Source organism: Spea bombifrons, chromosome 13 (assembly GCF_027358695.1).
Source record: "Spea bombifrons isolate aSpeBom1 chromosome 13, aSpeBom1.2.pri, whole genome shotgun sequence".
Lineage (NCBI taxonomy): Eukaryota > Metazoa > Chordata > Amphibia > Anura > Pelobatidae > Spea > Spea bombifrons.
Window position 1 is genome coordinate 4,024,714 of NC_071099.1, and position 12,742 is coordinate 4,037,455.

Genomic DNA, 12,742 nt, shown 5'->3' on the forward strand with positions numbered 1-12,742 from the left:
ATGCCTCTCGTTATGAAACCCAGCACCCTTCCTTGCTTTTCGACACTTTATTGCATTGCCTGCTTGCCTTTTAAGTCCTCAATTACTCAATAATTACTCAATTTTCCCTCTCTTCTGTTGTCACTGACAATGTGGCATTTTTAGGTTAATTTCCATAGCCATGAAATCTACGATGAGTCCATTGCTTTATAATGAACTGCTTAGTGAGTGTGCTGAAACCACAACTCTCCCTTTAGTGAATAGACCCCACCGTGGTGGAAACGTTTGGAAATTGGTTTTACCACCACAGCAAACTTTGTATACAAACACCTTTCTGTGTATGTCATTTGTTGCCTATTCACTTCAAGCCATTATCTAAAATTAATCTAGACAAAAATAAAATGTGTTTCTTTATTGACCCAGTTTAACAATAGTAATGTAATAAGGAAAATGCAGACATGATAATCACTAGAGATGGAGACGTAAAAAGCCAAGTAACGTTTTAAACACCCCAGAACATTACAAACTGTTAGCCCACAAATTCATAAGACCCCCTCCTGCAGATCACTGCATGAGAGAGCTTGAATGTAATGTTTTAATATAATTTAATATAGGGAAGTGCTCCTTCCCTTATGGTGTAACCTGAATGGGGAAAAAAACCTGAGGAGGAGAGCACAGCTCCAACAACAATATGAAAGAAAATCTCATGATATATCCTATGCCAGATGGATTTTCTAAGAAAATGAGGTTTCCAGTGCATTGAATCTTTCAGTTCCATATACATTTTGTACAGTGGATGCTAAGCGGAAGTGGTTACAGAGCTAGAAGGGCTCATCTTTGATGTAACGGCTGAACATGGTGAAGGAGGCAATGGGTTTGTCTGTTGGAACCATGTGTCCAGCTCCCTGCAAAAATGATAATTAGTTGATATGTTAATATAGATTGAAACTGACAGCAGATTACAGTCTAATGTTACCAAGGGTGGGAACACAGGAAAAAAAAGGCACTTTGAATGCGGTCATAATGAAAACTAAAAGAATATGGATGGAACCTACAGTGCTAGTGTGAAAAGAATGTAAGATAATGGGAATCCCCGAATAAAGATTTTCATACCTTGATGGTAAGGAAGGTCAAGTTAGAAAATTCCTTTACAAATCCACCAATTTGTTGCTGATCACCTTCGTTATACAGCCATGGCCGACGCTGAACCTGCAGCTGAAGAATCCAAGGGATGTAATTTGGAGTTAATGATAAACAAGTAATAACAGCGCACACTCATGCAAGTGAATAAATGTGTAGATGAAAGGCAAACACACTGGCCTCTCACACACTCACGTACCTTTTGTCCTAAAGAATCCACAAACCACTGATCTCCAAGGAAGTTGCATGCCATATCCACATCTCCGTTATATACCAAAATACGATATTTCTGAAAAGAAAGTTCAGTTTTCTCATTATTTATAGGAGTCACCCCATGTCCAAGAAGACATATTGACTCACGATTATGAGGCTTCAGCTGCAAATACATGAATATTTCTCACCATAGCACTCAACAGCTTCATGTAATGGTCTTTCATGGTCTGGTACACTCGTCCATATGTTCTGTAAACATCAAAGCTGCAAAAAAATAATAGTTCTTACATTAACCTAACCTGTCAGGACCCCTTCTAACACTTCAATGACTTATCCCCTCCTCTAATTCAATATCCTGGTCAAAGTAACTTTTAGTAACTAATGGGATGAGTAGCATCACCTGCAGACCTCCCATTGCTGCACCTCAGGAGGTATGTTAAGGGCCTTCCTAACATATTCATTGTTCAGGAATTTGCTAGAAGCCGTGCTGTTTACACAGGGAGGGTCCATTCGTACAGGCTTCTGGACAAGGGACAGAGACACTAGTTTCTGGAAAAAAAAAAAGAGAAATAATGGACAGATTGGTACACTCAAATTCAATACAAACTTCAGACACAGAGTACTGTTGGTTACAGAGGGTTTTCCAACACTACTAAACAATGACGTAAATACTTACCCTGCTCCAGTGTTTGAAAACATTAGGAGAAAGTATGCCATGATGATACACAGTAATGTGATCGCCATAGTCCCTATTAATAAAAAAAAGCATGGGCAGCGGGTAAACATAATGGTTCAAATGGAGTGCCATCAGTGATATAAAATAGTCACACTGACCAGAAAATAAATAAATAACTGCGCTTGACTCCCAACCTTCGCTGGAATAAACTATTTTATGTTGGTGTCCCATTGAGTTTTAAGGGCAGCAATGTTTTGAGTGCCTTAGCGGTCTTAATTTAACCAATATGAAAAACATTATGAAAACCTGCTGTGTATTAGAAACCCTTGAGATTTGAAGTTAGTAATTTGTGGTATAGCCCATTGCATTTTACAAAACAAGTGAAATAGTTACCTGATCTCCCCAGGAGCGCCCCCTGCACATGCTTCATACAGGTTGTAGATATTTAGACCTGTGCTGTAGACATCATGCATTGCCTCTTGCACCTTTAGAGCACAAAGGAATATGAAAGGAATATTATCCTGATACAACATAAAGGCAAAAAAAAAGATCCACTTAACCCTTAACTCACTCACCCTTAACGAACAATTAAGATCAGGGTTGTCATGAAACTGACAGTTTCCTCCTTCACAGCATGACTTTTGCAATTCAGTCCACAGCCTGAAGAGGGTATAAAAAAAATGTTAAAAGTTACCTGCGGTTCCAAAAACAAAAATGTTAAAAAGGCAAAATGCACATATTTGAGTTTTAGAAATGAACACAGTGGACTTTCATATACTGTAACAGTGGCAGTCACACAAAGGGAGAAACACAATAGGGTTCATTGCTTGGGAAGATAAAAAGGGAGATGTAATGGTGCTACAGTGATTTGGGGCAGTCATGGAATGCGAAGAAACACCAAAAAGTAGACTAGACAAAGATGAATTGCTTAGGTGATGTAAACATTGCTGTATATGAAAACTCATCAATGAAATATGGATAACATTAAGCTATAACTGATGGCAAGCAATAAAGTGGCCAAACAAATAAAAGATCTCCTGGGTGGAATGTAATTATTGACATAATTACCCAGGTTAGGAATTCCCTATTAGTCTTTCCCAACTTTATGCAAATGGCACAAAGCCATGAGGATGAGCATCTACTGGGGCTCCATAAATAAACAGGTATGGTGTTAAAAGGAGATTTACGTTTTATGAAACCCTTAGTTCCATTAGTAATCGTCAAAGAATGCAACTGTTTAGCTGAAATTAATCTGCACTGTGCCAGAAAGACTGGCAGGTAGACAAAAGACAGAGGCAGGTGACCTACTTAACTATGGAGAAGCAATGCATATTATTAAAAGTATTAAGTAACTTACTGGCTTCCCAAGATACCATGATAGTAAGCGAAATAAATCAATGAATTGTCATTGATTTCATAGCTACTCAAGCCATTTCCCACAGCGATTCCCTGAAAATCAAAGAAGTACATATTATAATAAACTGCCAAATCTATCCGTGAAGAGGTTGCGGTACAGTATGAAACTACAGTCAGTTTGTGAAATGCACAGACTTTTCCACAATGAGATTCCTCCTCACACAAAGTGATTATTCTAGTCTATTATTTGGTAAAGGCTACAGCTACAGTAGAAGTCGTCTAAATTACATGAAGATTATTATAGCCCTTCATAGACTTTGTGTGTCCATAGTTCCTTACAATCTCAGTGCCTCACCTTCAGATTAATAGCAGGGTCCTGAGAGACCTCTACAGCCAGTGACGGAACATAAACTCCTCCATAACTCTCCCCAGTTATGAAAAAGTCATTCTGACTGAATTCTGGGAAAAGGCGGAAAAACTCCTTCAATGCCAGGTAATTTAGGTGAGCAACCTAAAGAAAAGCAAGACAACGAATAGTTAAACCAATGGATTGTGTGGTGTATAGGGAGTCAATAAAGAAGAGCTAAGTAAAGAAACAGTATGTACAAATCAATCACTGCAGATACACGAGGTTGTATGGGACAGAAACCAACTCCTTAAAGAAATAAAGCATGTGACACCAACTTGGATAAAACAGGTTGTGGTCTTTTACTTAACCACATACCAACATATTGGCATTAGCATATACCAGAGCACCCCAAACTTAGTTTTTAAACCTTGCCAATCGCCCTATAAGCCTGGAGGCATCACACAGCACCTTAACAGTTCACCGTTTCAAAGAGTGCAACTATTAACCCAACAAAAGCCACAACAACATATTGTTATAGAACAAACATTTATAAATAATGCATTACGGACAGGCAGGTACTCAAGAGACTTAAGGTCATTGCAGACAGCTTTAGTTACTCACATTAGGTAATGAAGATCTGCCTCACAGTACCTTTATTTATAGACTATCGTCCCACCTATAGCGCATCGCGAGCTGCTTGCACAGGCTAAAAGTTATATAATCAGTATTATCACTTATGGTACAGGGCCTCGCAAACAAGGTTTCTTCTTCTAACAACGTACCTCTGTGTCATTAGTCTGATAGCTTTTATCATCTGAATAAGAGAAACCGACACCAACTGGAGCCTCAAGGTACAGGACATTTGCAATCTAAGAAACAACACAAAGAAACAATAATTGCGTAAATGGATTAATCTGAAAAAGAGAATGGTGAATAAATAAACATGATCGTGCAGAACCATTTTGGGGTTCACCTTGTTCCAAGAGTAGGGGTTGTATTCCAATGACACTCCATCTGGTTGGATCTGGTAAATGATAGACAATGGTTAAACTTTAGCCCATTACAGGTGTACAGTACAGTCGCCTAGTTATATGCAACACAGGTGCTCCAGCTGTACGCACCAGAAAGGGGCCGTGTTCTGTAAGAAGTCCATCAAGTGAGCTGCATCCAGGACCCCCATTCAGCCACAAGACAACAGGGTTGGAGCCAGGATCTTTCTGAGATTCCACAAACCTGCGGAGGCACAGCAAAGGTTAAAGAGTCCAAAGCAGACATTACCACACTTATGAGCTACAGGGACACTCACCAGTAGTGGAGATGTTTGTTACCCGGCACGGTCAGGTATCCGGAGTACTGCTGGAATGATGGCTGCTTAGCAAGCCCTGGCAGGTAGATTATTTCATCTCTAGAGGGGGCACCTTTCACAAATCCGGTTCCAAGGAGCAAACAACAGAGCAGCACAAGCTCCATCTATGTAAAAACACGGTGACGAATACCACAGATCAGTGTCAAAGAAGCAAGGGGATAAAGTAAATCGGGGTGACAACGAAAAATGTTCTCTTAGATTACCGCCCTTTGTGTAAATGTTTGTAAACATCCACCTCTCCTACTCGGTAACCCTTAGCTTTTGAAATTCTCCCAAACCGTCCCCTATTAAGCTCTTGTAAACAATCACCGACCTGTTCTATGGCCTTTCTGTCTTGGCTCTACCGCTCCTGTATTGTCTGTCTGTTGGTCGCCCGGTTCCTTTTTTTCCGTGAAGTCAGTCACCGGACACTTCCTCGTTCCAGTTGCGTACCGCTGTCATATGACTTAGAGGCGTTTTCGGTGTCACGTGCACAAAATGGGCACGTGACGTCTAGGCGCTGACAGTGCTTGGGGGGCGTCGGCGTATCACAGCCCCTACGTGTGACAATCGTGTGAAAAACAACAGAAAATGTTTAACAAATGAAGCTGTGAATTAAATACATTCTTCTTATAAATGCTTTTCTCGTTAACGCACAGAGCCTTCCATAGATTAAAAAGTCATATAAACTCTAACTGTATGCGGTAATAATACCAACCACATCCCCTAAAACTAAGATGCCCTTCAGTTTGTTTCAGATGGCGGGAGATTAATGTTTCTAATGTTTCTTATAGTTTTAACCCACTGAGTACCTGAGCCTGGCACAATATGTATAGTTTTACTGTAATCACGTTTAGGTGGCATCATGAACAGCTTAGGCTTAACCAGGGATACCTTTATTATCAAGGACAAATTATTATTATTATTATTATAATAACCAACAATTTACCCAGCGGCAAATTTACACTGTTATACAGGCTGTACACTCACTACTTTACATTGTAGCAGAGGGTCATTTCTTCAGTGTTGTCACATGAAAAGATATAATAAAATATTTACAAAAATGTGAGGGGTGTACTCACTTTTGTGAGATACTGTATATATATATATATATATATATAGATATATGTAGCGTTTTATAATTGCCCCCCCCTACTTTGGTCCCTGTCCCCCCATGTGCCCCCCTAAATATGAAAGCTGGAGACACCACCCCCCCACACAACGAGCTAGCTTTTAATTCTTAATTAATTTAAATTGATTATTAATGAAAATGTAGTTTTTGTATATATTTTCTTTAAATCCTTGAAGATACATTAAAAATGGGCACTCTTTGGGTTATTTAAGCCTTCAGTTTGATGCGGTTGTCCGCTGTGCTTTTTTAACTGTCAGTATCTTCTGTCCGTTCTGTAAAGTAAAGTTTACTTATCTACCTCTCGGTGTAGTAGATACCTGGAAAGGACTTCCAATGGAAGTAGTATAGGGAAACAAAATTACGCCATAGGTACAATGCTGTAAGTTGTTGTATATGCAAAATCTATATGTTCATTAGTATTTAGCTTTCATATTGCAGAGGTGATTCAGCCACTTAGGATGCAGTGTTTAATATTTCGGCAGTTTTTGGTGCTAAAAAAAACATTATTCGTATTATGCACCAACTTTTATGGCACAATCTGTTTCTTCACAGACCTACATGTACAGTATTAATACTGTAATATTTACCACATTAGTGAGACTATATTTTGCACAATACTACAGCATGCTTGTTATTTGATTTTATTTTTAAGCGGACATGATTGCATCAAAGTTTAAAAATCTTTTATTTTTTTTTCCACTGTGTCCATAGTACCCTTTTTCACCTCTTTGCTTGTTTGGCAAACTTAGTTATAAGTTTAGTTATAAAATAACTAAAAATAAGTTCTAAAAGATTGTTTTCTGATCAAGCCACCGTGTTTCACCTCTCTAATTAGAATTCTTGGTAGGTGTGAGCCAAGATTTCCTTTCCCTAAATGGAGCTGCCCTTCTGTGTGCAGCTGTCCAGGACAGATATGCTCCGTTACTCTGCCCTTTTTAAAAATAGCCCCAGCTAGTGTGTCATCTGAGCACTGTTCTGGGGAAATGTCTGTGCCCTGCCAGCCATTTATGTGTTTTCATCATATCCATGGTACAAATGTACGCATCGACCCATCAGGTACCCAAGCTACCAGGGTAGAGAGTTTTGCTAATGGCATCTGCTTTAGTCGGGAGCCCCTGGAACCTGGGCAGATATTTTTGGTGGAGATTGAGGAAAAGGAGCTGGGATGGTGTGGTCACCTAAGAGTAGGTCTGATGGCCAGGGATCCTAGAAGTCTGGATATTGTACCAGAATATTCTCTGCCAGACCTGGTTAATATGGGCGACAGCTGGGTCTTTGCTATTACTCGAAACCACAACAGAGTGCTTGCCGATGGTGAAGAAAACAGCAAATCAGGAGTGGTAAGCGGGTTCTTATCAGACCCCTACCTAAAGGTTGGAAAGTTTAAAATCCCTCGTGACAAACTTGTGGCGCGAAGTAGGCCAGGGCGTTTCAGCCACATCTTGGATGAACTTTACAAGTCCAATATTCTACCACCAACGTCAAGAAGAAGTAGGATAGGGGTGTTGTACGAACCCCAGTCAGATGGAACCCACAACATGCACATCATCATCAATGGAGAAGACATGGGAGCCAGCGCACGTGGGATATCTGCGGAGAAGCCCCTTTATGCTGTTGTTGATGTCTTTGCCTCCACGAAGAGTGTCCGTGTTATCCAGTTAGAATATGGATGTAGGTATCTCATTCCATTGTATCATCTGTTGAACACTTAATGGGCATGGTAAGGGAGTAGGAATTTCTTTCCCCTAAATGTGAAAAGGAATACGGTAGTGTACAGTCACTTGTTTCTCGTATGCTTTATGGTCTGTTATGGTCTGTGTGACATTTTAAATTAGGATAAGTAGCCAGTAGGAGGGTGCGAAGGTGCTGATCTTCCATTTGCTATTTTTAGCATTGAGGGAGGAGAGTGAAAAAGCTTTTTCATTTCCTTATCCTAAAACTATTACATGCCTTGATTTAAAAGTGCAAACATTGCATTTGCTTTCCAGATCTCTAATTTACCAGTTACTGACCCTGAACTAAAATATTTATTTGCACACAATTGCTTTTAATTCCACCATATGTCTGAAATGAATGGAGTATACTACATGGGAAAATTCACTATTAAGTTGTTTAGTAAATACATATATTCTGGTCTGACTTATGGGAAAAAAATCTCCATCATAAGATCCCCAGCTATGATGTAAACTGAGAGGCTCAATGAGAAAGGTATCTGCTACATATGTAGTTACACAGCTATTATTATTATTATAAAGTGTCCTTTAAGCATCTCTATCCATTGTTCTAACTAAATGTTTCTTTAAGGAGTAGCAACCTATTTCAGAGCTCATGATATTCACCACTGTATAATTAATGTTGCCTGTTGCTTTGTGTTGCAAATAACTTTGTTTTTATGAACACACAGAATGCATACACTATGATAATACTGTATATGGAGCAGTTGCTGTCTGCAGTTATTGGAGTTATATATGGCATATCCTTCAAACATCTGCCACACAAGAAATGCAATGCATATTGTGCCAATAAATAATAAGTTAAGAATTTTCAGCTGAAAAAAAAGGTTGATTTTTTACTAATTTCACTAATTTCAATATTGCTGTTTTTCCCCCCAGTTCCTTCATTGCAGACCCTGTGTCGTCTCATCATCCAGAAGCATGTGGTGCACAGATTAGCTATAGACTGGTTGGACCTGCCGCAGCTGCTGAAGAATTTCTGCAAATATGAATGAAAAAGAAAACATAGTCAAGGGATTTCTGGGGACTCTACCAGGACATGTTGTACTGTATTCTGTATGTCCAGTTACAATTAAAGAAACATGATATTGACTTCCGTGTATGCATCCAATGGCAGCCTTGTAAATGTAACTGGCAAACATTTCTAGTATTTCAGATCCACCTGGGGCATGGTGAGGAAGCTATCACAACTATACTATATTTAATACTGAAAAAGCATGTTATCTATAACAGTTATACATATTGAAATCTTTTAGGGTTGCTGCATGGCACAAGCGTGTGTGGCTAAATATCAGCCCTACGCAGCCCCATACGCAACAAACTGCGATGGACTGTGTGTTCCGACAGCTACAGTAGCTGGTCTGTTGCATTTGATCACACGGGCCAGCCTTCGCCCGCCACGTGCATCAATGAGCCTTGGTCGCCCATGACCCCATAGTCGGTTCACTGCTTTTCTTTCCTTGAACCACTTTTGATAGGTACTGACCACTGCAGACGCCCCACAAGAGCTGCAGTTTCGGAGATGCTCTGACCCAGTTATTTAGCCGTTGCAATTTGGCCCTTGTCGCTCAGATTCTTACGCTTGCCCATTTTTCCTCCTTCTAACATATCAGCTTAAGGACAACATTACAACATGTATTAATTTGTCTTAGTCTGTCCATTCTGGTCTTATCATATACCCTGAATATATGTATTGTAAGAAGTGCTGTGTAAGTTGTTAGCGCTATATAAATAAAAGATAATATTAATAATAATAATAACAATAATGATCGACACCCCTGTATCACATACACTGTGCATGGACTCCATGCATGACACATTTGCATTAAATGCAGAAAGTTAAGGCATTGGTCTACTACAAGATATCCTTCACTATGTGAAGAGAAAAAGATGCAGTCATGCACTTCCCGTAATACATATTTCAGAATCATGATGTGGATATCAAAGCATCATTTAAGCAACCACATGAAATGCACAGACTTTGATGTCACTGTTGCTTTGGGATGAGGTAGGAGCAGGCTGACTAAAGAGGCAAGGGGTGGTTGTCCCTTGGCCCAGTCCAAATTCTCAAAATGACAAAGTCCTCCCCCCTTATAGACCACAAAGTAAGATGTAATTTACCAATATCAAATTAAAATGCCTTATGCCGCTACCTAAATCACTACCAGTAGGTCACAAACTTACCGTACATAATGTGTCTCTGTAGGCCACTGTCCTCCAACCGCCTCACTTAAAGCAAAAATACCCTTTTCTGCCTTTTCAGATATTGAGAGTTATGTAGTTGTGATTCTGCTTGTATCCCGCTTCACTTCCATTATAAAGCAGTTCACAGAAAGTATTTCCTCTTATATTTCAGTGCTGGTTTCAGCCAAAGTTTCAAAGGTGTCAATTATACAGTTATGTCAGTTTATTTACTTGATTGCTCAGGTGACCATATCTTTGAACACCTCCTGCCCTGTCTTTTATACTCCACATGTACCGTAAGTCACCTTACTTTTAGCTTAATTGCACATTATACTGACGAGCTGTATTTAGTTCTGAACCCTTGTGGCAGTACACGGCTGAATAGTATTCTAGCAACATGTGCTGAGCTCCCAGCAGTCTCACCTTTGGTTGATATCAGAAAGCAGCTGGTGGGGAAATGGAAAATGCCAGATATTTACCATTAGTACAGGCATCATAGGTAGTAATGTATTTGCTTATTAGGCAAATTAGTGTGAAGCACCAAGATTGAGTAATTTAGACAGCTCACAGGCTGCAGCCCTAAGCAATGATGAGCAATGTCAGCGGGACCTCGTACCTGCATGCTGCAAAGGGGGGCTCTGGGTAGCTGTAGCCACAAAGTTCCCAGGTAGGGCAATCAGGGGTGGTCAATAAGCATTCTTATGAATGGCCAGTGTTGAATAGCTTCCTAAAGATTTTATGAATGGTTTTTCAGGTAAGCAGGAATGATTTTCTTGAACGCAAGCTATAATATAATAAGATAAAGCCTAACCTTCCAGGAAATTCAATATGTGTGGTACCTATGATACATGTAGGAACAACCCTGATGAAAATCTCAAACCGTAGTAAAACTCTGCAAAACTACATGGGCAAGGTTTGGCTTTTAAAGGTCTACATACAACCATTGGTTTTATTCTTGTGCATGCTGACTCCCAATGTATGGATATAATATTTTGTGATATATAAAAAGTACCATCAAATTGGAAAATAATTTACATTTTGGAGGACATCTGATATTTTATCATTTTCACTCATGAATTGGTATAATAAAACACGTATCAGTTTGAATGTCAGTAAACTAAACATATCTTTCCTTATGTTGCCGATGATTCTTTCTTTAGAGAAGCACAGCACAGCCACTACTGAACTCCTTTAATAAATGGCCAGATCAGACTATAGACTGATTAGAGAATGGAGGATGCAGAAGCACAGCTATGCTGTTCAGGGATTGAGTAACAAGCGTTACCCTGCAAAGAGTATTGAGGAACTACTGCATACTAGAAGCATTGGTTGTACCTTAAAAAATCATAGGAATAAACAAATAATAAGTATGTTTTCAGCACCTTCCATTGTACCAATCCCACAAACTGTCACTAAGAACGGACAGCAGGGTGTTACAGGACAGACATATCCAAAGATATGCATCGTGGCCCTGGCTATGAGAATTGCAGGTATCCCCACTGTACCAGTACCATGTGTCAAAGAAAAATAGATGGAGACGTTTGGAAGAAAAATAGATGGAGACTTGCCGTGAAGCTTATGAAAAAACAATTGAAAGATAGCCTCTGCCACCGAAGAGTCATTGTGTTCCACACTCTATTTTCCAGATGACAGCAATTAAACTATTTATTTTGTTAAATACAATCAATATTTTAAAGTAAGACTAGTGTCTGTGATTGTGTTGGTGTTCTGTTCTTCATACTTAAGCTGCTCAATTCAGTTTATGCTGTTAAACATTTGTTTGCACGTGTTACTGTATAAGGCTTACACACACTCCATCTCACAGCACTTACAAATACATGCTCACACACACAGACACTTGCACATACATAGCTATGCTAACACACATACAACTACACTTATGCATAGATATTCATGGTCACATACACTTATGCATAGACATTCATGTTCACATACATACAAACATACATGCCCCAGTCAACACTTCCTATGATGTTCAGCCAGTGATAAAGTGACTGTATATCATGGGAGTCTATAACTACAGTTACCATGAAGTTCGGCACGTAATATGGCTGCTGAATATTATTGTAGAAGCAGTCAACAAAAGTTAGTGTACTGTAGACTTAATGTAGTGCCCCCTCCCCCCAGCCCAATCTACATTTACCAGGTACTGCTCCTGGCTGTCTTAACATCATGGGAATTGCAGTCAAAAAAGTTAATGTACGTAGTGTAGCTCTGTGATACACAGCAAACATTCTGAGGTATTAGAAAAAACAGGGTAGTTAGGGGGTAATAAAAAGGGACATACAGGCTTGGAACCACAATAGGACACTTGGTAGTTTTGCAGCAGTTGTGGCTAACATTTGGCACTCAAGGTACTGCTATTACATGTTTAGCTAACCAAATGAATGGCTTAGATCATTAGGTGTGCATTCCATAGCACGATCAGAACCAATCCATAATGATATAAAAGCTAACCTTTGGCACTATACAGTTGTTCACTCCAGTATTCATTTTCATAATGATTACAGACCTACATACTAGACTGGCTAAGAGGCATGGGAAATGTAGTCTCAATTATTAACCAACCCTAGTTGCAATATACATTTTAAATAAACTACCTTTGCTTGTAAAT

At 39.4% G+C, this 12,742-nt stretch overlaps 2 protein-coding genes across 2 annotated transcripts; one reads left to right on the plus strand and one right to left on the minus strand.

Moving 5' to 3' along the window:
• Nucleotides 1-376: 376 nt before the first annotated feature.
• CTSA (cathepsin A) lies at nt 377-5,541 on the minus strand. The gene is made up of 15 exons (XM_053453071.1): nt 5,393-5,541; nt 5,020-5,183; nt 4,835-4,946; nt 4,687-4,737; nt 4,496-4,582; nt 3,720-3,875; nt 3,366-3,457; nt 2,584-2,668; nt 2,402-2,493; nt 2,009-2,081; nt 1,733-1,881; nt 1,521-1,596; nt 1,319-1,408; nt 1,093-1,194; nt 377-884 (listed from the first exon to the last, which is right to left on the minus strand). The coding sequence occupies exons 2-15, from the start codon at nt 5,181-5,183 to the stop codon at nt 801-803; spliced, it is 1,413 nt and encodes a 470-aa protein (XP_053309046.1). The 5' UTR covers nt 5,393-5,541; the 3' UTR covers nt 377-800.
• Nucleotides 5,542-6,564: 1,023 nt separating this feature from the next.
• NEURL2 (neuralized E3 ubiquitin protein ligase 2) lies at nt 6,565-9,015 on the plus strand. Its single transcript, XM_053453779.1, has 3 exons — nt 6,565-6,569; nt 7,026-7,861; nt 8,803-9,015. Exons 1-3 carry the CDS (start codon nt 6,565-6,567, stop codon nt 8,916-8,918), a joined length of 957 nt encoding a protein of 318 aa, XP_053309754.1. The 3' UTR covers nt 8,919-9,015.
• Nucleotides 9,016-12,742: the final 3,727 nt, after the last annotated feature.

What these genes read in the sequence shown, in the direction of transcription:
- CTSA (XM_053453071.1), bottom strand. Translation starts at nt 5,183, where the DNA reads ATGGAGCTTGTGCTGCTCTGTTGTTTGCTCCTTGGAACCGGATTTGTG. An exon ending in ACCCCTACTCTTGGAACAAG is followed by an intron (nt 4,583 to 4,686) that starts GTGAACCCCAAA and finishes GTTGTTTCTTAG; the next exon opens with ATTGCAAATGTCCTGTACCT. An exon ending in TGGATTCTTTAGGACAAAAG is followed by an intron (nt 1,195 to 1,318) that starts GTACGTGAGTGT and finishes TGGATTCTTCAG; the next exon opens with CTGCAGGTTCAGCGTCGGCC.
- NEURL2 (XM_053453779.1), top strand. An exon ending in TATCCAGTTAGAATATGGAT is followed by an intron (nt 7,862 to 8,802) that starts GTAGGTATCTCA and finishes TTTTCCCCCCAG; the next exon opens with TTCCTTCATTGCAGACCCTG.